Source organism: Tursiops truncatus, chromosome 6, assembly GCF_011762595.2.
Source record: "Tursiops truncatus isolate mTurTru1 chromosome 6, mTurTru1.mat.Y, whole genome shotgun sequence".
Lineage (NCBI taxonomy): Eukaryota > Metazoa > Chordata > Mammalia > Artiodactyla > Delphinidae > Tursiops > Tursiops truncatus.
In genome coordinates, this window is record NC_047039.1 from 31,676,114 (window position 1) to 31,703,375 (window position 27,262).

General features: G+C 37.3%; 1 protein-coding gene across 14 annotated transcripts in view; it reads left to right on the top strand.

Annotated features, from left to right (window-relative positions):
* Positions 1 to 27,262, top strand: part of TUT7 (terminal uridylyl transferase 7) — a 72,242-nt gene that overhangs the window by 450 nt on the left and 44,530 nt on the right. For 12 of the 14 annotated variants that reach the window (XR_012332462.1, XR_012332463.1, XR_012332464.1 and 9 more), the window contains exons 1-10: positions 21 to 334; positions 765 to 1,315; positions 5,568 to 5,749; positions 6,117 to 6,233; positions 6,734 to 6,911; positions 8,642 to 8,730; positions 10,497 to 10,548; positions 11,516 to 11,585; positions 12,335 to 12,461; positions 14,769 to 14,888. Coding sequence is in view for 11 of the 14 variants with exons in the window: in XM_019940392.3 (XP_019795951.1) it covers positions 796 to 1,315; positions 5,568 to 5,749; positions 6,117 to 6,233; positions 6,734 to 6,911; positions 8,642 to 8,730; positions 10,497 to 10,548; positions 11,516 to 11,585; positions 12,335 to 12,461; positions 14,769 to 14,888 (1,455 nt within the window). In the remaining 3 variants the exon portion in view is untranslated. Of the gene's footprint in view, positions 1 to 20; positions 335 to 764; positions 1,316 to 5,567; positions 5,750 to 6,116; positions 6,234 to 6,733; positions 6,912 to 8,641; positions 8,731 to 10,496; positions 10,549 to 11,515; positions 11,586 to 12,334; positions 12,462 to 14,768; positions 14,889 to 27,262 lie in introns of those variants that run through there. The other 2 variants (XM_019940395.3, XM_019940393.3) reach the window with 2 other exon arrangements.

The window sequence follows — 27,262 nt, forward strand, 5'->3', positions numbered from 1 at the left end:
GGTCACTTCCTGCTTCCTGGTCCCCGCGGTGGCTTCTTGGCCAGGACTGCGGAGACGCCTCCTGTTTCTCCGCCTCCGACCCAAAGGGTGGAAAACGAGGCAGATCGGGGGTGGGGCGGTCCCATGGGGATCGAAGAGGGAGAATTGCTGTTCGTGACAAAACCAAACTTGTTTGGGGTGGGAGGATGAGGACTGGGGGGATTAGCTTGAGTTGTCCCTTGGTCAGAAAGCCAGCCCCACTGACCGGAGCGGAGCCTTGGTCGGGAGCCCTCCGTAGCCCAAGAGATCGAAGCCTGTCGTTCTGAATAGTCTCAAGCGGAGCCGAGGTGCCGGGGTACGTAGAAGGGACTGAAAAGTGGAGTTGAGAGATGTACTGCGTTTACAAAGTTTCGGTTACTTTGTAGTAACACTTAAAAGTAATTGCCAGCTTGTTTTTAAAAGACTGGGGAGTTCTCTAAAGTATAGGCTTGGGGTGAGGTATTTGGTTTTGGGGGGCTTTGGGGGGTTCTGAAGAAAAGAGCTTTTGTTATATCTATATAATATCTATGAAGATATTACTAACTATTATATTACTATCTATGAAGATACTATAGAATTAAGCCTCCTAACTTCTAGCATAACGCACTAATTATTGGAACGTGATGGAAATTAGGAAAAGAAGGGTTTCTTACAAGCTTTTGAGCATCTGTGCAATAAATGTGTGGTACTTTGTGAACTTAGTATGATACCTTGTTATAGTTGGTCTCCAAAATGCCTTCTTCCAGGTGAAGAGTAAGAAAATTGAAGTCAAAGATCATGGGAGATGCCACAAAACCTTATTTTGTGAGGCGTGCTAAAGAGCGAGGGACTACAGATGATGAGGATTTCAGAAGGGGTCACCCCCAACAAGATTATTTAATAATGGATGATTATGCTAAAGGCCATAGCAGTAAAATGGAAAAAGGCCTTCCAAAAAAAAAAGGAACACCAGGGAACTATGGGAATACCCCCAGAAAAGGACCATATGCTGTTTCTAGCAATCCATATGCATTTAAGAACCCAATTTACAGTCAACCCGCTTGGATAAATGACAACCACAAAGATCAGAGTAAAAGATGGCTATCTGATGAACTTGCTGGTAATTCAGACAGTTGGAGAGAATTCAAACCTGGACCTAGAATTCCTGTTACAAACCGACCAAGAAGAGACTCTTTTCAAGAAAGTGAAGGTGGGTATAGGTGGCAAGATGGAAGAGGGTGCAGAACTGTAAGACGACTATTTCATAAAGACCTGACAAGCCTCGAAACTATGTCAGAAATGGAAGCAGGAAGCCCTGGTAATGTTTCCAACTTGTCAAGTTACAACCCTGACGTCAGCAATGTCTTTTATTTTTCATTCAAATGAGTTTTATTATTTTCAGCAATGCAGTTCCAGTTTTTCATAGTTTCTGCTTATTTAATGTGATTATTTTAAGGATTGTAATCATGTTTTTTGGGCAACTTCAATATGTTGCATGTATTTCCCTTTAAAAGTTTACTTTGCCACAAGGCTTATTTTACTTTAGTAAAACTATATTTCCCATTGGTACTTTTTACAGAAGAGGGTGATGATATCCCCCTGGGGAGATATCGTAATTTCTGAGGGGTATGTATGTGTTTTCTAAATTATGTATTTTAATTTTGTACTTGAATAATGAATGTATCTGTAATATAAACGACAGAATATAAAGCTTAAAAAAAAACTTATTCTATGTAAAAACACGATGTAGACTGCATATATCTCCTGCTACAGAGGGATATGTGTCTTTTGTGTGGATCTCAATCTCTAGAGAAGGATAGTTTAAGATTTTTTTTCTCAAAAGTGAACATGGTAAACAGGTTGAAAAACATTGTTTAGAAAGTCAGAAATTCAGATAAGATAAAAGCTTGTCCTTTCAGTTTCAGTAAAACCAAAAGCCTTCTAAGCACCCTATGTGCTTGATAATAATTGCCCCAGAGTTATTATTTATACCTTTTTCTAAAAGGTGAATAGATTTTGTCCATGTAACAGAAGAACAGAAGAATCAACCAGCCTTGTAAATCTTTAAGCTAAAAAGAACTTGAAGGAATTGCAGTGCTCTGTCATGGTGTATCAAAGGTAGAATCACAATTTTATTCAATACAAAGCAGATAGCTGTGTCTCTGGAGAGGTTAAATTTATCCAGACTTGTGTATGCAGAGTGGTAGATGAGGAAGTGGAACTGAAATCAAGTACTGTGCTGCTCTGGCCATGAACTCGGCCTGGAATCTGACAGAGGGAACTGAACACGTATTCACAGTTTCTGGCGTTTCGATTCTAAAAGTTTGTGTATATTTAAGTAGTTCTTTATTACTGTGTCCAGGCGAGACATGGACATTCTAATTTAGTTACCAATTGTTGGTCTTTCAGAAAAGAAAAAGTTGATCTTAAGCAGCATTACCAAAAGAAAGATTTATAGGTCAAAAGTTTGCAACCAGATAGATATTAAAAGAGACTGTTTACAGACCAAAAACCTCTTATTCTGTATTCTATATTCTATATTCTTATTCTATATTCTGCCTAGTCTTAAAAGCAAAGCTTAAGTGATTTTGAATAGGACCTGCATTTTTACTATCTTTTTGTTGAAGTCAATCCAAAAGTCCTGTGTTTGCGATGTATGAAATTATATGTGTGTGCTTTCAGTTTCCAAATGAAGGACTGTTCAGTTTCTATCCCTTGAAAAATCTTCATGAAGAAATATTAAGCTTTGGCATAACATTGCTTACTGTAGTGAGAAATTCAGTTTAAAGTATAAACTTTACACTGTACTCAGAGGATCCTAAAAAGGATCTCACTAAAGGGACTGAAATTTTTCTTAAATCAAACTTATATCTTAATAAGGAAGGAAGATATTAAGTTTGATTCCTTAAATCAAACTTAATATCTTAATATTCCTTAAATCAAACTTATATCTTAATCATCTTATTAAATGATGCAAGAAGATATAATGAAAATTATCTTAGAGTTGCTTTGTTTTTTAATGCTAACTTTCTATTTTTCAGTTCTACTTGACTGCCCCTACTTCATTCCTCATATATCCTAGATTGCCAATTTAATATATTTGGGACAATGCCATTAATGATCTTAGCTGGAAAATATCTGCTCAAATGCACTTGTCCTTTGTGAATGGAGTAATGGACCATATGCAAATGAAATATGAGAAACTTGGAGTACTGTATATAGAGAATTCATATTACTACAAAAAGCCTGGGATGAGCCAGGTAGTCTTCCTCTAAGTAATTATGAGAATTTTTTTTAGCAATACCCAGCTTTGCCTTTCTAGATTCCCTTCAATGAGATTTTAACTGTTTTTACCATGCAGGCCTATGAAACTCAGTTCAGAAGTTTGTATTGCCTTGTCAGTTCCTGCCTTTTTTTTTTTTTTAACAAACTAAGTGGTAGGGAGTTCTGGTCTATTTTAGATGTGAATGGGTTTGCTACAAGAAGGGATTTTTCTTATACTGTTAGATAGAAAGATGAATTTCAGAATTCCATCCATGCTCTAATCTGTTTTAAATCCGTTTATTGGATTTAGTCATGTGTCCCTGGACAAGTTACTTATTTTCTTGGACCAGCATGTTCCCTATCTGTATAATGGGGATAATATTAGCATCCATGACAGGATCACTGTAGGGATTAATCTGAGGCAGTGCACATAAAGTGCTTAAATTGCATCTGTCACATGATAAAATACTCAGTATTGGTAGCTGCAGTTATTGTCATCATCAGACTATTTGTGCAGCCATCCACTTCTGTGTATAAAATAAGGAGTTAACTGTGCTCTTTGGAGGGAAATTAAAGTCACTCTTTCTAGAAAAATGATAGCAAATATAGTAAGAAGCCTTTGTGATCAAGAGAGAGGAGATGAAAAAAGGAATTTGGTTTCATATCAGTTTTTGTTTTGTGAACTAACAATGGACTTCTCTGATGATGTTGCACATAATGAGTGTTTGCCTAAGAAACTTTGCCCTGAAAACTGAAGTCAGATGCAGTTATTTAGAGTTTGTAATGATAAGCAAATTAAATGAGAATAGACACACCTCTGAGTTAAAAGAATTGCTTATCTCAAAGGTTTATGCGGACCAGGAGTACTGTCCTTAAAAGACTGTGATAATTTAATTGGGCGTAGGGGGAGTGTTAAAAAGCAATAGACCATTTTTGACTACTTACCTTTTAGTATTCTATTTGTCCCATTTTGATTGCTTTAAAAAAAAAAAAGACAACTGTATTTGTCCTAATACTTGTTTAATTTTTTTTACTTGCTGCTGTATTTGCAGAATTTCATTATATTCATCTTAGGGTAGTTTGAGTACAGTGCTTGCTGCTTTTCCTTTAGAGCTGTTGGCGATAGCTGTTTTTAAAATTAGAGGTCCTATACGTCCCTTTCCTGACATAATTTCTTTTCAGTCGACTGATTCATCATACTTGCTATACAAATAATGAGTTCCACTGAAAACTTGACATGGCAGTTGCCTCAGGCAGAGCATTTCAGTAGGTTTATATTTTCAGAGAGTAATTTTTGGTAAGCCATTTAAAAACTATTCAGTCCACTTATCACAATTTTAATTGCGGAAATGAATTTCATTTTACTCTTATGTGGTACTAGTAGCTTCATTTTCAGAACTTGATAGAAATTACCAAAGCTACTAAAAACAATTTTTTGTAGATCAGTCCCACAAGCATCTTCAGTTTTACTGAAGTTGAAAAGTTATAAGTTTAAAAAAGGAATAGATTCATTTATTAGTTATAAGGACTGTAGAACTAACAGCAGGGTTTATAAACAAATGAATTAGTCTGTACTTGTAGAAAACTTTTATTTCAACTGCTAATTGTTTTTTTCCTTTGAAATATGCTCAGTGTGCAGGCCGTTCAAAGAAGCTAAAATGAAAGTAAAGATAAAATGGGTAATAGTTATCCTCGGTAAATACAGTTTTGGCTTGGACTTCTTGATATTAATGTGGGGGAGGGCCCAATAATATGAATGCTAAATTTACAATTTAGTGATGGATTTTCACTCCAGATAAGAATGTAGTTGATTTCTGAGTTCTTTGGAGATAGACTGTCCATCTTTGCTCCGTTGAGACTGTTCACTTATAAAAAATGAAAACAGATGTGGATAGTTTTCATTAGAATACCAGGTGTACTAGGAAGTGTTAGATACATGTACATTATATATTATGATATATTAATTACATTAGAATTACAGGTGTACTTCAAAGGATAATTTTTACTATTGCTTGAGTATGCTCAGCAGTATACCAGGAAGAGATGATAAAATCAAATTTTATGGTTCAAGTAGAATTCTTTTAAGTTTTCCAAAAAGGTGGTTTCTGTGGATTGGTGTGTCCAAATGTGAGGAGCTTAAGAGTATTTAAGCATTTTATCCACGGGAGAGGTATACCTTTCCTTTTGCTCTGTGTTCAGATGTCATTCAGATATCACATGATTTCATTAATAAATATGTAAGTTCTGCTTTTTACTCAGAGTGGTGTTATTCAGTATTGCCAATAATATTTTCCCACTAACTTAAGAAAACAAGAAGCAGAGGTCCAGACCTAGGAAGCCACGGAGGACTAGAAATGAGGAAAATGAACAGGATGGAGACTTGGAAGGCCCTGTGATTGATGAGTCTGTGCTTTCAACTAAGGAGCTACTGGGCTTACAGCAGGCTGAGGAGCGATTGAAAAGAGACTGCATTGACAGGCTGAAAAGGGTAACAGCCTTTTGTTAGTTAAAATTTGTTAGTTAAAATCCTTGTTTTGGTTTAATCTGTTAGTAATTGGGAACATGTGCTTTGATGAATTATATATCCTACTTTGGTATTTAAGCACTACAAGTCAAAAGTGATACTGTTTGATTTAATAGAATTACTTTTTTTTTAAGAATTATTTTTGAAAAATGATTATTAGCATAGTGATAAAGAGTGATAGTACTATATTAACAGTTTTTAAAGTGAATGAGAAATCATCTCCTGGCCAGTTTTTGTTTACCTGTATTTTGTCTCTGTACATCTTTCTCTCTATATGTCTCTATAAATATGTGCTTATGTGTATGTCTCTATAAATCTATTCAAATTGTAGCGACCGAGAAACTACCCTACAGCAAAGTACACCTGCAAACTCTGTGATGTTTTAATTGAATCCATTGCATTTGCTCATAAGCATATCAAAGAGAAGAGACACAAGAAAAACATTAAGGTAAGTTTACTATAACCCAAACAAATATGTTTACTTGTCAGTTATTACTTGTCATCTTTATGACTTTCCTTAAGATTATGGTATTAGTAATTTTGCTACTTATATTGCTGAATTTATTTTGACCAAAATATTTTATACTGGTCAGATATGTTTGCTGGGCAGTCTTGTGAATTTCCTTAGGACAGTATCAGGATGAATGAAGCCAATGGTAGGACCTAGATATATGTCCTTAGGTCAGTAATAATAAAGTAAATAATTTGCCATTGCTATTTCTAAAGTTCTTTCTTTACACTTTTTCCTTATTCCTGTCTTCCCTCTATTATCATTTTATGTGCATAAAGAAGTGTGTGCATGTTTGATAAGATGAAGACTAAAACAGCTAAAGTGAGAAGGAGGGCTAAGAAAAATATTCCAGAATACTGTACAGGGTGTTGTCTCTGTGAATGGTAGAAGGTAAAAACTGTGTGAATCATTTTTAATCTCAACATTGATATTAAAAGGAGAAGCAGGAGGAAGAGTTGCTCACCACGTTACCCCCGCCTACACCCTCCCAGATAAATGCGATTGGTATTGCCATTGACAGAGTGGTACAGGAGTTTGGCTTACACAATGAGAACTTGGAACAGAGACTAGAAATTAAACGTATCATGGAAAATGTGTTCCAACACAAGTTACCAGGTATTTTCTAGATTTGTTTTTCTTTTTAGCTACCTAAAAGTACCCCATTCATTTTTCCTACCAGTAGTAATTTTTGCCTAATAGAAATTGATTTGCCATGTCCTGAAGCTCTCAATTTTATTGTATGTTTTTGTTTCTCCTGGCTTACCCTAAGGTAACAAAGACTTTTACATATGTTGTCATTAACCTGTCTTCATTGTGAGTTTCATTGTGTCTGTCCATTTACATGCCCTGTATTATTAGAGCACCATGGGACTCTTGTATATCTGTTTACCTTTCTATTTATTTATTTACTTTCTATCTCTAAGTTCAGTTTCTTTTTTTAATTGAAGTATAATTGACGTACAATATATTAGTTTCAGGTGTACAACATAGTGATACAGTATTTTTTATACATTACAAAATGATCACCACACCTTTCTACCTATTTACATTGACACAATATTTTGAGTTAAAATAAAGAAAAGTATCCTGGAGTCATTTTCAGGTTATCTGTGTCCATAAAAGGTTCTATTTAACTGCACTTAAAAGAATTGCACCATCTAAAATGAGCTTTCAAAACTAATTTGTAAGAGATTTTGTGCAGCGTTGAATTGATTTTTCCAAGTTATGTCTGTGGAGCCATGGAAAACTATTTTTTTTGAAAGCTCCACAAGTGATTCTGATCCACAGCCAGGGTTGAAATCACTATTTGAATTTATCGCCATACCACCCATAAAACTGTTCTACTGAAAGATCATTCATATAGTATATGATTCATATTAATATATATCTGTTAAAAAAAATAAAGGGCAAGATTCTGCTCATCCCCCTGTATAGGTGTCTCATCCTTTATGTTGTAGACAAGCTCCTGAGAAGTCATTTGTAATTTTGATTTTTGCCATAGATTTTCATTGTAAAATTGAATGTGCTTTGTCATGGAAAACCTGTTAAAACCCAAAGAAGTTGTTTGACTTAACAAACCTGGAAAAAAAAAAAATACAAAGTCCCCTGCTGAGAAGGGGTAATTTTTTGGCACAACAATAGTAAAACATTGGGAAAAATGCTGTAAAATAAATATAGGTGGTACACATACACACGTCTTCCTCTGAACTGTGAATCTCTTACTGCCTAACATTTTAAGTTATATCAGTGATACTATAATTATTTTCTAAACTTTTCCTAAAGGGATTATATTATGTTAAATTAAGCTTTTTGTTCATAATACAATGAGTATTCATATTGAAAAGTAACTTTATGCTGATTTTTGTGATTATTGTTTTACTGAAACATGATCTTTATAGTAAATTATACCTATGTACGCTTTCAAAAAGGTGAAGTGTTTGTATTAACTCTTCAGTATATACATACTATCAGGTTTACAAACGTGTGACAAAGTTAGGCATCCCTTTTCGACTTCCACATTTAAAAAATCATTTCAAATAGTATTTTCTGCACAAAACATGAAATAGTAAAGTAAGTTTTAACATGTTTTACAACTGATATGAAAAGAGTGGCTGTTAAACTAAACTGCAGTCAATACAGTCTTCCCTTTTAAATAAAATAAAATGAAGACAAGAGCAAGAGTCACCCATTCTTGTCCTTTGCTTATGCCAGACTTGAACACTGTTTTTCTTTTGTGTGTAGTTCTAATTGATGGTTACATTTCTGAAATAGCAGTGTCTTGTAATAACTTTTGAGAAATTTTACTTTATTTATGACTTGTATTTATTCAATTTTTTTTGTTTTAGATTGTTCTCTGAGATTATATGGGTCATCCTGTAGCAGATTGGGTTTCAAAAATTCAGATATAAACATTGACATTCAATTTCCAGCCATTGTAAGTACAAAGTGAAACGTTAGAATTTTCACAGAGTGGTACAGAAATTCATTTTTTTCCCAAATGTGAGCTATATATAGATATATTTTAGATACTTGAAGACAGTTTAAGTGTGATGTTTTTTTCCTAAAACTGCATTGTTTTTAAAAGTATAATTTTTTTTCCTAAAATTGCTGTTTTTATGTTCTTCTGCATGCCTTCAATTTTAGAGCATTTCTTTTTATTCTACAGATCTTTCATACTTTCTTCAGACACTGGTCTTCTAACCATGTGAATCTGATCGGGTAATTTAGGTCTGTTAACTTGAAAGGATTAAATTATCTTGATAAGTCAACTTTCCAATGGCAGGAAAGGGTTTCAGATTTCAAATTGTGTATCTATATAAACATTTATGACCTGCAAGCTTAATCTGTTCCTGAGTTTCCTTATATACACCCACCTTGTAAAAATAATTATGCTTTTGAAGAACTACACCTAGCCTAGATTTCTGGTTTAAACATGGTTCAAAAAGATGTTGATAAGTCAGAACTTTAAAACTGGAAGGCACTTTGGTAGATTATCCATTTACTTACTGGTGGTTCCTGCAGGCCAGTTTGCAAATGGTTTATGCCCATTTACTTGTGTTGCTACTTAAAAATAAAAATGATTCCTAGTCTCCTCCCCCAGATGTTCTGTTTCACAACTTCTCATTCCTTGCCATCCCTGACTGCTATAGCTACCTGGTCAGCTGACCAATAGATTTTACTGTTCTTTTAACCTTAAATTCTGCTTAATAATTTACCAGCATAGCAGTTATTTTGATTTCATGTCATTCATTCATTTAGCAAATATTCAGTGAGTTTGAGTATATGTCAAGTACCATACTAGGTTCTAGAGGACAAAACAGATACCATTCCTCCCTCCTGGAATTCATACTAGGGAAGGAGATAAGTAATTATGTATGTGTAATTAATTATAATGAGGGCTATGCAGGGAAACAAGGTTCTGTGAGAGAAAATAAAAGAGTGTAGATATAGCTGTCCTGAAGGCCCCTTTGAAGGGATTACATTTAAACTGAACTCTAAAAGATGAAAATGGGTGGGGACAGTGAAAGGGTAAAAGAGTGTTTCAGCCTGAGGGCACATCATTTGCAAACAGTGAGTTTGGCCTATTCAAGGCACGCTAAAGGGAAAAATTGTAAGGGCTGTGGTGAAGGCACCTTGAGAAAGAATAGTTTAAGATTAGGATAGAGGAGTAGTCTGGGGGCCCAACGTACAGGAAGCCAGAATTTCATTTTGACCTAAGGGCATTAAGAAGCCAGACTGAGAGTTTTAAGGAGGGTCACAACTAGATCTAATGTATGATTTTAAGTGGTTTTGGTTCCTGTGTGGAGCAAAGATTAATAGAGAAAGGCAAGACTAAAGTGGAGACCCGGGTAAGCAATCTGTTGAAGTAGTCTCACAGAGTGAGAAGTAATATTGTTAACAGTTTCACAACCTCTAGCCACAACTTTGAGATTTGCTGAGAAGCTAACTACCTCGGGAATTAGTGAATCAGGAGTTAACTGCGTAGTAGGTCTCTTTTTGCCCACACTCATCCTCTTTTTGCTCATCTCTCTGTGTCTGACTGATGTGTGCACACAGCACAATGATTAATTCCTTTACTCTGGTCGCAAGGTGCTTTCCAATTTGGAAAAGAATTTGGGTAATTTCAAATGACTGTGTATTATCTCAGTGAAGCAGAAGTACTTATGGATTATTTGATATATTCACTGATTTATTTCCTAGATGTCTCAGCCAGATGTTCTCTTACTTGTCCAAGAATGTTTAAAGAACAGTGGTAAGGCCAAATTCTTTCCACATTTTGCTCTTAAATTTTTCTTTTGTCTATAGTTTGAATATCTTATTTCTCAAACTTTGAAAATAAGAAGTCATGTTTTTTGATTTACTTATATGGGTAATATACAAACAAAAAACTAAAGCAAATGCCCATGAATTATTAGCAAGTTAATTAGAGTCTTGTTAGTTGTCCTACTATGCAGAATAATTATTTTGTAAGTAAAGCTTTTAGCTTGGTGATAATGTCACATAATTTAGAAAGATTATATTAGCCCTAGGCTGAGAGTAAAAGGAATCAAAATATGTAAAATTTACTCTTGAGGGTAAAAAACTAAAGGATAATCTTTTTAATTCTATGGTTTAAATTAATACTTTACAAATAATAAATAGTGTGGCCCAGCCCAGATGAATGAATCAACAAATCGTTGTTCCCAGTTAGGTTTATCAGTTGTCCAGAGTAATGTCCAACTGGGGCTTGACGGCTTATGTGCTTTCCATAGGCCTCATTCAATTGTTTCATCCCTTGAATTAGTCTTTCCCATCCTTTTTGTTTTGATTGAATGAAACATTTAAACATTTCTTCTTACTTCAGTCAATATGTATTTTGACCCCATGTATTTTAGTAGCTTTTGCAGCAATTTTTTTTTAATGTCCTATTCATATTTCTAATTATGTTACCCACGTAACATTTAAATGTTCTAATTCAATAATGTAGTCATTTCTAATCAGACATTAGTTTTTCAAAATAAGGATTTTAAATTAATGTGATTACTTGATTCTTGAATATAATACTTTTTTCCTTTTCAAGTCACTTTTATTTCATAATCATCTCTTGAGAACCTTATTTTGTAATGGTCTTTCAAAAGGTCAAACAGATAATTCACAACTGGTACTTGTACTTTATCTAGTTGTGCTTTTAAACAAAGGCTTAGTTAACTAACCTATCTGATATTCTTTTCTTTTTCCAGACTCTTTTATTGATGTTGACGCAGATTTCCACGCTAGGGTGCCAGTGGTGGTGTGCAGAGAAAAACAAAGGTCTCTGCTTCTTTAAGCTGTTTATTAAGTACCAACTTGCCAAAAGCACTTGTACTTTACTCCATCTTAATGTCCAGTTTCTAGAATTGTAAGCTCCTACGTGGTTAATTTCACAAGCTTCCTGTTAGCATTCTCCCTCTGTTGGTGTTTAACACGAGAGGAAAAAGTGGTTTATTTTTAAAAGTAAAATTACTTAAAAAGAAAAAATATAGGAAGGAAGCATTTTGACCCATTTCAGTAAAAAACACCTCTGTCAAATACTTACTTGCTCTAATCACCTTTATTTGCCATCCTTTTTAGAAGCATTTTAAACAGTGCTGAGTAACAGTTCACCCGGCTCTCTCTCCATCTGGAAGCATTACCATTACCACTGTAAATGGGTAGTTTGTAGGCTGTAATGATTTGCCATTAGGCAGATTCCTCCAACTAGGGAAAACACTCTTGCCCTTATAAAGATGAATTCATACTCCCATTCGAAAGATTTTACAGTATTCTCCTTACTTGCATTTTCCCCCCAAAATAATTTTGATATATGAAAACATGAAGTTTTAGTTCTTGAAAAATAAAGTTTACTCAGAAGACAGCTGCCCTATCTTTTTTAATACAATATTGAGATGACCCATAAAGGTTTAGTGAGTTAGAAGTATTTATTATCAGTGTAAATTAGTTGGTGGTGGTGTAAAAGACACCTGATACCTGTATAATACTTTCTCTTTTTCCTTCCCATTCTCACCCTCTACCCCCACCAGTGGTCTTCTTTGTAAAGTGAGTGCAGGAAATGAAAATGCTTGTCTGACAACAAATCATTTAACTGCCCTTGGAAAACTGGAATCAAAGCTGGTTCCTTTGGTGATTGCATTTAGGTACTGGGCAAAGGTAGGTTTGAGTTCTTTAAATGAATGCACATTCTGTGTGTGCATAAGCAGTATGCTTTGATTTTCACATGGTTCATTTAATCTTAAATGTTTGGATGCATATTTATAAACATCAAGGGAGTTGGCATCTGAGTATTAGAACAGAAATTTTAATGTGTACAGAAAGGAAAACTCAGTTTCTATTTCACTATGACATATTGCTCAAAAGATCAAAATGCTTTATGATGCTTATTAAAAATTAGATTTGTGGGGGCTTCCCTGGTGGCACAGTGGTTGAGAGTCTGCCTGCAGATGCAGGGGACACGGCTTTGTGACCCGGTCCGGGAAGATCCCACATGCCAAGGAGCGGCTGGGCCCGTGAGCCATGGCTGCTGAGCCTGCGCATCCGGAGCCTGTGCTCCACAATGGGAGAGGCCACAACAGTGAGAGGCCCACGTACCGCAAAAAAAAAAAAAAAAATTAGATTTGTAAGTCAAATCCCAGAGTTATGGCCCAAGTGTTTACATTTTTTTTCTTTTTTTGTAGTTCTGATCCCTCACCAAACGAAAGTAAAATTTTGATGCTTTAAAAAAGACCTCGAAAGCTATTTCCATATATTTGTTAGTGGAAGCAGCCAGCTGGCATTTCAGTGATGTGTCCTAAATCTAACATTACTCTCATCAGCTGGAGGCAAATTCAAAAACACATAGTTTGAATAACAGCAGAAGAGAATTCTGTCAGTCCCTCTCCCGTTTCCCCCTTTCTAGTGGTAGAATGGCACAGCTATTACCCTCAGAAAAATGCAACTCTCCGAGAATCATATTTTTTTGTACAAGTCTATCTCAAACCATAATTCTTTCCATGTTAATTGTGTAGCAGGGATTTTTATGGATTTCTCAGCTGACATCCTTGGAAGCAAGTTCACTTTATTTCATGAATTTATAAGGTTGTCTGTGCTTGATCAGCTTCACTAGCTAAAACCCCCCATCCCTTAGTCTCAGTTTGGGGCTGGATCTTGTTCACGTTGTCCTGCTCAATTAAGAGAGACAAAATTACGCTGCTTAAAGATTCTTGATGTAGGTTGTCAGGAAAAGCTGATAAAAACATGTGTGTGGATTAAGGCGAATTATGGCCATCAGTGAAAAGTCAGTTTAGAGTGCAGGACTCCCACAAGTGGGTTAAGAAGTCATTTTCTGCAGATCAAGAAAATATACTCATCACAATATTCCTACCTTTGTACCATATGAATCAAATACACTGTAAATAAACCAGGTCTTTGCTGAGGAAAAGACAATGTCTAAAAGCATTTATAAATGAAGCTGCAGCTTCATAAGATGAATCTCATCAATAGTATGTGACCCACCAACTGTTTACTTTTTAACTAGTTTCCAGAAGTGATTCTCAGGCACAGGAAAGTTTGAAATGAAGCTTCTCATACCATTTCCAATAATACACCCAGAGACTCCCAAAAAATGAAAGCCACTATCTGATCTTGCTTTATATTTCTACAGTGTTTTAAATATGGTATCCTATTGAAATGCTCAAATAATCATGAGAGCATTAACATTTCCCCAAAATGTAAGGTCTTATCATGATTATAAAATTGAGATTCTGTGTAGAGAAAAGCCAAAGCTTTACCGATTAAGACATGGCAGTAACAATACGTAGTTCCTGTTGCTTGGGTCCAGGACCCAACAGGGACAGAGGATGTCCCACTCTTAACTGGGTGAATTGATAATCACAATGTGCTGTCTTTTGAAAGCAGCCTCCTACTTCATCACTAAGTAGGCCATGCTTTCTAAGTTGTTATTTCTGCTAGCGCTAATGAGTTTGCCTACATTCTAGCCTAATCACCTTTCTGACCAAAGCATGCATTTTCAAGGTAGTAGCTAAGGGTGAGGGGACCATTAAACTGAGCAAAGCCAATTGTCGTACAGTTGGAATTGAACCATCATTTTGACTCCATTAACAAGTTTTTGAACCAAGTGAATGGAGTTACCATGGATATCAAAAAAATAAAACAGCAAATATTATTTTTAGGGCCCTTCACAAATGAGTTTAGTTAAAATGAAAAATTTGAAATTGAAACTGTCACTCAAAACCACAATCTGTGGTTACTCCAAAAGTACAAGGAAGTATTTTGTCACTGTGGAGTTTTATTTGGAGGGGTAAATCATGTGACACACAGAAATGAAGTAACGGGTTTTAGACCAAATTGCATAAATGACAAGTTTACAAAAGAATGTACTTTTTGACAAGTACAAAAGAATGCTTATCCTCTTTTTGACAAGTACAAAAGAATGCTTATCGTCTTTTCTCTCATTTGTAGCTTTGCAGTATAGATCGCCCTGAAGAAGGAGGTTTGCCACCTTATGTGTTTGCCCTGATGGCCATTTTCTTTCTTCAACAGAGGAAAGAACCCCTTCTGCCTGTTTATCTAGGATCATGGGTATAAAACTTTTTTGCTTATGTATCTGATACTGATTTTATTACAGGGCCACAATCCCTTGTGTATAATTTCAGAGTATAAAAACCTAACCAGAACTGACATGAATTTATTTATCCTACTATTGTGAATATTCATACCTTTCACTGCTGAAGTATTAATGTATTTGACTCGGGATGCTGCCCTGTACTCTGCTTAGGGACACTGTTACTTTTCTAAACTGAAAAAACTCTTGACTTATGGAACACATGATCTTGAGGTTTTCAGACAAGAGAATGTGAATATATTATCATTTGGTACACACTTTCTTTGGGTACAGTTTTATAATTTGATACTTGAATTTATATATCACCTCCAGACAGACTGTAGGAAGCTTTTGGTTCGCTATCACTTACTTTCTATTTCTAGTCTTTTGATTCTCTTTATGCCCCGTTCCCTGTGAAACAAAAGAAAATATAAGTGCTGAAATTGCTACCTATAGCACAAGATGCAGAACTTAGCAGTCAGTCACCTCTTGAATAATATATTGCTATAATCTTTAAGATGAATTAGACTTCAGTGATGTGACTGTTCTTTCTTTCTGGATAAATTAAAGTTGAGCTGATGTATTCAAATAGTAAGATTTAAGAAGAAGCCACCTCAAAGTCAAAATGAGGTTATTCTCATTCTCTTGGAAACCTCACTGTTAATCCCTAGGTGTTTATCTTGATAAAAATCTTACGTGTACACTTACTTTATAAAAAGGGTCACTGGGTGAGAGCTTACTTTGGTACATCAGTATTTTAACTAGTCTTCTTACCATATGCAGGATTCTTGTCATTTAAGGAGGAGATGTTCTAGAGCAGTAGCCCTTAATTATGGGTCTATAAAAAATATATGATTTTAAGGAATTTTTTTATACTTAATAAGTTGAGAATTAAGCAGGGACCTTTGTCTGCCAGGCCCTGAGAATAAAGACTAAAGCAGAATAAGTCCTATATAAACTCTGTCTTGGCATTAGGGATTGCAGTCTGCTGTGCTGTGACCCAGTTGCCTAAAGGGAGCTCTCTTTGTGCTTGTGGTACTGAAATGAAAAAATTCAGGGTATCCTTGCTAGTCCGCTCTCCTGGTAGAAAAAAGGGTGAGAGAACAAAATCAACCCTTAGTTGATAAATAACCCTTTTCATCAGACCCAAACAGGATTCTGTGAAAGTCTTTGAAGTTTTCTTTTCACTTTGATCCAAGAGAAACAGGAGTTTAAGATGGAACCAAACCAGTTGGACTGCTATGCCAAACAAAAAGCCTTAGAAGAGGTTGATGCATTGCCATGCTCACTAATGTCTTAGTGAAATCTGCCTTTTCTTGTGTCCTCGTCATCTCTAAAGTAGGCATCTGTCACTGATGTGAGGACGCAGTAAAAAAAAAAAAAAAAGTGCTTCTATTCTGCTGCTGGGATTCTCCTCAGGATTTGCTTAAGAGAAGCATGAATACCCTTTCCTGTGGCCAGTGTATTATTTCCTCGGGAGTAGTATTGGAAGTCCTCTAAGGTGACACAGAATTTGCTTTTGATTATACCATTTATTTATTTAAGATTTTTTTTCTTCTCTTATTTATTTATTTATTTTAACATCTTTATTGGGGTATAATTGCTTTACAATGGTGTGTTAGTTTCTGCTTTATAACAAAGTGAATCAGTTATACATATACACATGTTCCCATATCTCTTCCCTCTTGCGTCTCCCTCCCTCCCACCCTCCCTATTCCACCCCTCCAGGCGGTCACAGAGCACCGAGCTGATATCCCTGTGCTATGCGGCTGCTTCCCACTAGCTATCTACCTTATGTTTGGTAGTGTATATATGTCCATGCCTCTCTCTCGCTTTGTCACAGCTCACCCTTCCCCCTCCCCATATCCTCAAGTCCGTTCTCCAGTAGGTCTGTGTCTTTATTCCTGTCTTACCTCTAGGTTCTTCATGATATTTTTTTTTCTTAAATTCCATATATATGTGTTAGCATACAGTATTTGTCTTTCTCTTTCTGACTTACTTCACTCTGTATGACAGACTCTGGGTCTATCCACCTCATTACAAATAGCTCAATTTCGTTTCTCTTTATGGCTGAGTAATATTCCATTGTATATATGAGCCACATCTTCTTTATACATTCATCCGATGATGGGCACTTAGGTGGTCTCCATCTCCGGGCTATCGTAAATAGAGCTGCAATGAACATTTTGGTACATGACTCTTTTTGAATTATGGTTTTCTCAGGGTATGCCCAGTAGTGGGATTGCTGGGTCATATGGTAGTTCTATTTGTAGTTTTTTAAGGAACCTCCGTACTGTTCTCCATAGTGGCTGTACCAATTCACATTCCCACCAGCAGCGCAGGAGTGTTCCCTTTTCTCCACACCCTCTCCAGCATTTATTGTTTCTAGATTTTTTGATGATGGCCATTCTGACTGGTGTGAGATGATATCTCATTGTAGTTTTGATTTGCATTTCTCTAATGATTAATGATGTAGAGCATTCTTTCATGTGTTTGTTGGCAGTCTGTATATCTTCTTTGGAGAAGTGTCTGTTTAGGTCTTCTGCCCATTTTTGGATTGGGTTGTGTGTGTTTTTGTTATTGAGCTGCATGAGCTGCTTGTAAATTTTGGAAATAAATCCTTTGTCAGTTGCTTCATTTGCAAATATTTTTTCCCATTCTGAGGGTTGTCTTTTGGTCTTGTTTATGGTTTCCTTTGCTGTGCAAAAGCTTTGAAGTTTCATTAGGTCCCATTTGTTTATTTTTGTTTTTATTTCCATTTCTCTAGGAGGTGGGTCAAAAAGGATCTTGCTGTGATTTATGTCATAGAGTGTTCTGCCTATGTTTTCCTCTAAGAGTTTGATAGTTTCTGGCCTTACATTTAGGTCTTTAATCCATTTTGAGCATATTTTTGTGTGTGGTGTTAGGGAGTGATCTACTCTCATACTTTTACATGTACCTGTACAGTCTTCCCAGCACCACTTATTGAAGAGGCTGTCCTTTCTCCACTGTACATTCCTGCCTCCTTTATCAAAGATAAGGTGACCATATGTGTGTGGGTTTATCTCTGGGCTTTCTATCCTGTTCCATTGATCTATATTTCTGTTTTTGTGCCAGTACCATACTGTCTTGATTACTGTAGCTTTGTAGTATACTCTGAAGTCAGGGAGCCTGATTCCTCCAGCTCCGTTTTTAGTTCTCAAGATTACTTTGGCTATTCGGGGTCTTTTGTGTTTCCATACAAATTATGAAATTTTTTGTTCTAGTTCTGTGAAAAATGCCAGTGGTAGTTTGATAGGGATTGCATTGAATCTGTAGATTGCTTTGGGTAGTAGAGTCATTTTGACAATGTTGATTCTTCCAATCCAAGAACATGGTATATCTCTCCATCTATTTATATCATCATTAATTTCTTTCATCAGTGTCTTATAATTTTCTGCATACAAGTCTTTTGTCTCCTTAGGTAGGTTTATTCCTAGATATTTTATTCTTTTTGTTCCAATGGTAAATGGGAGTGTTTTCTTGATTTCACTTTCAGATTTTTCATCATTAGTGTACAGGAATGCAAGAGATTTCTGTGCATTAATTTTGTATCCTGCAACTTTAACAAATTCATTGATTATCTCTAGTAGTTTTCTGGTAGCATCTTTAGGATTCTCTATGTAGAGTATCATGTCATCTGCAAACAGTGACAGCTTTACTTCTTCTTTTCCGATTTGGATTCCTTTTATTTCCTTTTCTTCTCTGATTGCTGTGGCGAAAACTTCCGAAACTGTATTGAATAAGAGTGGTGAGAGTAGGCAACCTTGTCTTGTTCCTGATCTTAGTGGAAACGCTTTCTGTCTTTCACCATTGAGGATGATGTTGGCTGTGGGTTTGTCATATATGGCCTTTACTATGTTGAGGAAAGTTCCCTCTATGCCTACTTTCTGCAGGGTTTTTATCACAAATGGTGTTGAATTTTGTCAAAAGCTTTCTCTGCATCTATTGAGATGATCATATGGTTTTTCTCCTTCAATTTGTTAATATGGTTTATCACATTGATTGATTTGCGTATATTGAAGAATCCTTGCATTCCTGGAATAAGCCCCACTTGATCATGGTGTATGATCCTTTTAATGTGCTGTTGGATTCTGTTTGCTAGTATTTTGTTGAGGATTTTTGCATCTATGTTCATCAGTGATATTGGCCTGTACTTTTCTTTCTTTGTGACATCCTTGTCTGGTTTTGGTATCAAGGTGATGGTGACCTCGTACAATGAATTTGGGAGTGTTCCTCCTTCTGCTATATTTTGGAATGGTTTGAGAAGGATAGCTGTCAGCTCTTCTCTAAATGTTTGATAGAATTCGCCTATGAAGCCATCTGGTCCTGGGCTTTTGTTTGTTGTAAGATTTTTAATCACAGTTTCAATTTCAGTGCTTGTGATTGGTCTGTTCATATTTTCTATTTCTTCCAGATTCAGCCTTGGCAGGTTGTGCATTTCTAAGAATTTGTCCATTTCTTCCAGGTTGTCCATTTTATTGGCATAGAGTTGCTTGTAGTAATCTCACACGATCTTTTGTATTTCTGCAGTTGTTACTTCTCCTTTTTCATTTCTAATTCTATTGATTTGAGTATTCTCCCTTTTTTTCTTGAAGAGTCTGGCTAATGGTTTATCTACTTTGTCTTCTCAAGGAACCAGCTTTTAGTTTTATTCATCTTTGCTATTGTTTCCTTCATTTCTTTTTCATTTATTTCTGATCTGATTTTTATGATTTCCTTCCTTCTGCTAACTTTGGGTTTTTTTTGTTCTTCTTTCTCTAATTGCTTCAGGTGCAAGGTTAGGTTGTTTATTCGAGATGGTTCCTCTTTCTTAAGGTGGACTTGTATTTCTATAAACTTCCCTCTTAGAACTGCTTTTGCTGCATCCCATAGGTTTTGGGTCGTCGTGTCTCCATTGTCATTTGTTTCTAGGTATTTTTTTATTTCCTCTTTGATTTTTTCAGTGATCACTTCGTTATTAAGTAGTGTATTGTTTAGCCTCCATGTGTTTGTATTTTTTACAGATCTTTTCCTGTAATTGATATCTAGTCTCATGGCGTTGTGGTCGGAAAAGATACTTGATACAATTTCAGTATTCTTAAATTTACCAAGGCTTGATTTGTGACCCAAGATATGATCTATCCTAGAGAATGTTCCATGAGCACTTGAAAAAAATGTGTATTCTGTTGTTTTTGGATGGAATGTCCTATAAATATCAATTAAGTCCATCTTGTTTAATGTATCATTTAAAGCTTGTGTTTCCTTATTTATTTTCATTTTGGATGATCTGTCCATTGGTGAAAGTGGGGTGTTAAAGTCCCCTACTATGAATGTGTTACTGTTGATTTCCCCTTTTATGGCTGTTAGTATTTGCCTTATGTATTGAGGTGCTCCTATGTTTGGTGCATAAATATTTACAATTGTTATATCTTCTTCTTGGATCGATCCCTTGATCACTATGTAGTGTCCTTCTTTGTCTCTTCTAATAGTCTTTATTTTAAAGTCGATTTTGTCTGATATGAGAATTGCTGCTTCGGCTTTCTTTTGGTTTCCGTTTGCATGGAATATCTTTTTCCATCCCCTTACTTTCAGTCTGTATGTGTCTCTAGGTCTGAAGTGGGTCTCTTGTAGACAGCATATATATGGGTCTTGTTTTTGTATCCATTCAGCCAATCTGTGTCTTTTGGTGGGAGCATTTAGTCCATTTACATTTAAGGTAATTATCAATATGTATGTTCCTATTCCCATTTTCTAAATTGTTTTGGGTTCACTATTGTAGGTCTTTTTCTTCTCTTGTGTTTCTTGCCTAGAGAAGTTCCTTTAGCAGTTGTTGTAGAGCTGTTTTGGTGGTGTTGAACTCTCTCAGCTTTTGCTTGTCTGTAAAGTTTTAATTTCTCCATCAAATCTGAATGAGATCCTTGCTGGGTAGAGTAATCTTTGTTGCAGGTTTTTCTCCTTCATCACTTTAAATATGTCCTGTCAGTCCCTTCTGGCTTGCAGAGTTTCTGCTGAAAGATCAGCTGTTAACCTTATGGGGATTCCCTTGTGTGTTATTTGTTGTTTTTCCCTTGCTGCTTTTAATATGCTTTCTTTGTATTTAATTTCTGACATTTTGATTAATATGTGTCTTGGCGTATTTCTCCTTGGATTTATCCTTTATGGGATTTTCTGTCCTTCCTGGACTTGATTAACTATTTCCTTTCCCATATTAGGGAAGTTTTCAACTATAATCTCTTCAAATATTTTCTCAGTCCCTTTCTTTTTCTCTTCTTCTTCTGGAACCCCTATAATTCGAATGTTGGTGTGTTTAATGTTGTCCCAGAGGTCTCTGAGACTGTCCTCAGTTCTTTTCATTCTTTTTTCTTTATTCTGCTCTGCAGTAGTTATTTCCACTATTTTATCTTCCAGGTCACTTATCCGTTCTTCTGCCTCAGTTATTCTGCTATTGATCCCATCTAGAGTATTTTTCATTTCATTTATTGTGTTGTTCATCATTGTTTGTTTCATCTTTAGTTCTTCTAGCTCCTTGTTAAATGTTTCTTGCATTTTGTCTATTCTATTTCCAAGATTTTGGATCATCTTTACTATCATTATTCTGAATTCTTTTCAGGTAGACTGCCTATTTCCTCTTCATTTGTTAGGTCTGGTGCATTTTTATCTTGCTCCTTCATCTGCTGTGTGTTTTTCTGTCTTCTCATTTTGCTTATCTTACTGTTTGGGGTCTCCTTTTTGCAGGCTGCAGGTTAGTAGTTCCCATTGTTTTTGATGTCTGTCCCCAGTGGCTAAGGTTGGTTCAGTGGGTTGTGTAGTGTAGGCTTCCTGGTAGAGGGGACTAGTGCCTGTGTTGTGGTGGATGAGGCTGGATCTTGTCTCTCTAGTGGGCAGGTTCACGTCTGGTGGTGTGTTTTGGGGTGTCTGTGGACTTATTATGATTTTAGGCAGCCTGTCTGCTAATGGGTGGGGTTGTGTTCCTGTCTTGCTAGTTGTTTGGCATAGGATGTCTAGCACTGTAGCTTGCTGGTCGTTGAGTGAAGCTGGGTGCTGAGATGGAGATCTCTGGGAGATTTTTGCCATTTGATATTATGTGGAGATGGGAGGTCTCTTGTTGACCAGTGTCCTGAAGTTGGCTCTCCCTCCTCAGAGGCACAGCACTGACTCCTGGCTGCGGCACCAAGAGCCTTTCATCCACACGGCTCAGAATAAAAGGGAGAAAAAGTAGAGAGAAAGAATTAGTAGAAGTAGGAAGAAAGAAAGAAAGAAAGGAGGGAAGGAAAGAAGGAAGAAAAGGAAAGAAGGAAAGAAAGGAGGGAGGGAGGGACAGTGGGAGGAAGGAAGGAGGGAAGGAAGGAACAAAGAAAGAAGATAAAGTAAAATATAATAAAGTTATTAAATTAAAAAAATATTAAGAAAAAAAAATTTTTAAACAACAAAAAAAAAAAACAAGGATAGAACCCTAGGACAAATGGTGGAAGCAAAGCTATACAGACAAAATCTCACACAGAAGCATACACATACAGACTCACAAAAAGAGGAAAAGGGGAAAAAATCATAAATCTTGCTCTCAAAATCCACCTCCTCAATTTGGGGTGAATCGTTGTCTATTCATGTGTTCCACAGATGCAGGGTACTTCAAGTTGATTGTGGAGCTTTATTCCGCTGCTCCTGAAGCTGCTGGGAGAGATTTCCCTTTCTCTTCTTTGTTCTCACAGCTCCCAGGGGCTCAGCTTTGGATTTGGCCCCGCCTCTGCGTGTAGGTCGCTGGAGGGCGTCTGCTCTTCGCTCAGACAGGACGGGGTTAAAGGAGCCGCTGATTCGGGGGCTCTGGCTCACTCGGTTCCGGGGGGAGGGAGGGGCGCGGAGTGCAAGGCAAGCCTGCGGCGGCAGAGTTCAGCATGACATTGCACCAGCCTGAGGTACGCTGTGCATTCTCCCAGGGAAGTTGTCCCTGGATTCAGGGACCCTGGCAGTGGCGGGCTGCACAGGCTCCCCGGAAGAGGAGTGTGGATAGTGACCTGTGCTCGCACACAGGCCCCTTGGTGGCGGCAGCAGCAGCCTTAGCGTCTCCCGCCCGTCTCTGGGGTCCGCGCTTTTAGCCGCGGCTCGCGCCCGTCTCGGGTCCACGCTTTTAGTCGCGGCTTGCGCCCATCTCTGGGTTCCGCGCTTTTAGCCGCGGCTCGCGCCCGTCTCTGGAGCTCCTTTAAGCAGCGCTCTTAATCCCCTCTCCTCGCGCACCAGGAAACACAGAGGGAAGAAAAAGTCTCTTGCCTCTTCACAGCTCCAGATCTTTTCCCAGACTCCCTCCCGGCTAGCCGTGGTGCACTAACCTCTTCAGGCTGTGTTCCCGCAGCCAACCCCAGTCCTCTCCCTGTGCTCCAACCGAAGCCCGAGCCTCCGCTCGCAACCCTGCCTGCCCCGGCGGGTGAGCAGAGAAGCCTTTCGGGCTGGTGAGTGCCGGGCGGCCCTGATTCTCTGTGCGGGAATCTCTCCGTTTTGCCCTCCGCACCCCTGTGGCTGCACTCTCCTCAGCGGCTCCGAAGCGTCCCCCTCCGCCACCCGCAGTCTCCGCCCGCAAAGGGGCTTCCTAGTGTGTGGAAACCTTTCCTCCTCCACAGCTCCCTCCCACTGGTGCAGGTCCCGTCCCTATCCTTTTGTCTCTGTTTATTCTTTTTTCTTTTGCCCTACCGAGGTACGTGGGGGGGTTTCTTGCCTTTTGGGAGGTCTGAGGTCTTCTGCCAGCGTTCAGTAGGTGTTCTGTAGGAGTTGTTCCACATGTAGATGTATTTCTGGTGTATCTGTGGGGAGGAAGGTGATCTCTGCCTCTTACTCTTCCGCCATCTTCTCCTCCCGCCTATTCAAGATTTAATAACAAAAACAAGTATGTGGTGGCCAAATACTAGATTGAATTCTGTGTGTCAAATATGGCAAACTCTGCTGCCTGAACCAAAGTGATCTGTAGCTTTCAGCATTTTAAACTAGTCAAGTATCAGTGTGCTGGCTTCTGCTAGGGTCTTTTGGTCAAAAATGTGAAGCAAGTGAGAGAAAAGAAATTCAGTGCCTTGTTCATGCCAGATATTTTATATCACTCTTTCTGCAGAAAATCTATTGAGAACCTCAAAATTAGGTGCATGAAAGTATCTAAACTGTTAACTCCTTCAAAATTTTTAAAGCACTCTGTATTTTAGTCATTGTACTAGGCCCTGAAGGTAATACACAGATGAGTAAGACTAAATTCTCTGTCAAGAAGTTTAGAGTATTGTATCTCTGTGCTCAGATCTGTGTTTTCGAAAATCTTTCAGCCATTCTCTCCCAACCTACTCAGATTTCTTCCATGTTGGAGATTATCTCTCTGACGTTTTACTCCCAATTAAAATTCCCATTTATCATCATTAGATATTGATATGTGAGTTGTGAATGATGAATAGGCTTAACCCTGTGTTCTTGGCATCTTTTATCCCCTACAACAATATTTTACTAGTCTCCTAGTAGATATTATTTGGAATCTTCCTTATTTTAGATTATGTAAACGTAACCCTTAGGAAATAGTTATTTACACTTTAAGAATGCCAGATAATATAGTAGAAAGAAGAGTAGTGTTAAAGTTTGGCAGCCCTGAGATTCACCCAGGATTTGCCACTTAAATCCTTGTGACCTTGAACAAGTTATTTAATCTCTGAGCCTTGGTGAAAGACTCATCTGCAAATTTTTGAAATGAGATCAGGAATGTAGAGTTCCTGGAACTCTACAGGTAGAACAGATGTAGTCCTTTCCCCCTTCAATAGAAAGGCAAGTTCCACTTACGGTATGTAGGTGTGAACTCCTAAAACAAGTGATCCTTCTGGAAATAAACAGCTATAAATTCTCAACAAAATACATAAAACAACAACGTGAAGGCTCTGGAGACTGAACAAATGCAAACAGACTTTGGAGAGAAGTCAAAACCTGTAACAAGTGACCAACACAGAGTGAGTTTCTGTTTTTCAGTGGCTTTACCCCTGAAGGCAACCCTGGTAGAAAAACCAGTACTCTTTCTGGCCAGAGGAACTAAGGCCACCAGATAATAAGGGGAAGAAAAACCAGAAAGGGAAGATATAGAGAAGTGGAACCCTTAATTCTGTGTGGGAACTCAGTACATCACTGACTGACTTCTGAACCAGTCCAGCGTGCCATATAAGGAGATTGGAAGTCAATACTCTATCCTCACAAAAAGAAAAAGACTGAACATGCTGAAAATCAACAACTCTTTTTAGATCCATTAGAGAATTGAGGTCATGAGGAAAACCACTGCCCCCAAAATTGGAGAGACAGGCAAATATATAAGTTGTCAGAGCATAAGCCCAGAATCCTGCCCATGGAATGGCCACCAGGGTAGGAACACATGGTCTCTGATTCTGGAGGCTCAGTTTGGATAAGCTTGAAAGTGAGAAACAAATAGGGGGCCAGTCTTAGGGGGCTGATTTCATGAGTTTTATCTGCAAAAATGCCCACCAGGTTGTCAGGGTAAAGATCTAAGAAAAATCCCCTTTGAGGGAAAGGCTAGCCATTTTGAAATTGCCTGGAGCATTCTGCTGTTAGAAACAGAAACCTGCCCTCAAGGGAAACTGTTTTACCAGAGCCTGACCACCTTGAGTTTTATCAGGGCCTAACTGACCTGGGTAAAGGAAAAATACCAACTCCAACCCTCTGTAGTTTCCTGTCTCACCTCAGGTGCGCAGGACTGAGAAGCACTTTGTGAAGGTCACAGTCTCACTAAAAGACTGAGATCTGAACATAGGACTATAGAATGCTTCCCCTCCCCTCACACCTCCCCTCACATCATTAGGCCTCCGGTGTAATAATGGGATTACAACAGACAGACCTCATATAAGAAGAAATCTCTTAGGAAACCCAAAAGCAATACAGGAGACAAAAACAAGGATACCAGCATAAGTTATAGCCCCTTGACATGTACAGCTACAACAAACAGTACATAGCCTGACTCCTAGCCAGGTAAAAGAAAATCTCACACCCCAGGCCTATACTTCACCCAGCGTTCCACAAAAAAATAACAAGGTATACTAAAAGGCAAATAACATAGTGTGAAGAAACAGAGCAAACATTGGAATTATCAGACCAGGAGTTTAAAAAACAAGAATATGCTAAGGGCTCTAAAGGAAAAAATGGTCAACATGCAAAAACAAATAGATAATATAAGCTGAGAGATGAAAACTCGAGGAAGGAATCAAACGGAAATACTAAAAATCAAAACTAACAAAAATGAAGAATGCCTTTGATGGATTCATCAGGAAACTGGACAAAGCTGCGGAAAAAATCAGTGAGCTTTATTCAATGGAAACGTCTCAAACTGCAAAGCAAAAAGGAACAAAAGAATGAAAAAGAAATGGAACAGAATAGCTAAGAACTGTAGGACAATTACTAAGGGTTGTAATGTATGTATAATGGGAATACCTGGAAAAGAAGAAAGAGAAACAGAAGAAAAGTTGAAGTAATAATGACTGAGAATTTTTAAAATAAATTACAGACTTATAAACCATACATTTGAAGCAGACTGAAAACAGTTAAGAGCCAAGGCTTACTAAACTGAGCTGAGGTCGGAGCTGCTGTCTACCAGAGAGGTGACAATCTGCATTTTGTCTAAGCAGTTAATTACCTATAAAACAAAAGTAGCTACACGTATTGGAGTAACATAAAGAATCCAGAATTTTCACAATACATTATAGTATCACAATATCCAGAATGCAATCCAAAAATACTCAACAATACAAAGAGCCAAGAAAATGGGTCACACTCTCAGGGAAAAGAAATCAACAGATGCCAAGCCCAAGATAAGATACCAAAGACTTTAAAAGCAGTTATTATAACTGCTCCATGAGACAAAGGAAGTACACTTGCGATAACTTGAAGAGATAGAGAATATCAGCCAGAGAATTAGGAAGTGTAAAGAGAAGCAAATGGAAATTTTAGAAGTGAAAGATACATTATTTTAAATTAAAAAAATTTACTGGATGGGCATCATAGCAGAGTGGAGGTGACATAGGAAAGAGTCAATAGATATGAAAATAGATAAGTAGAAACTAATCTAAAGAAGAAAAAGAAAAAAAGTTTTAAAATAAATAAATAAACCTCAGGGACTTGTGGAACAATTTCAGAAAAATCTAACCTATGGGTAGTTTGAGCCCCAGAAGGAGAGGAGCAAGAGAAGGGGATAGAAAAACATAAAGTTTCACAAATTTGACAAAAAGACAAACTTACAGTCTCAATAAGCCAAGTAAACCTCAAGTAAGATAAATTCAAAGAGAAGCATGCTTAGCACATCATAGTCAGGCTGCTGTAAACCAAAACTAAAGAGCAAAAC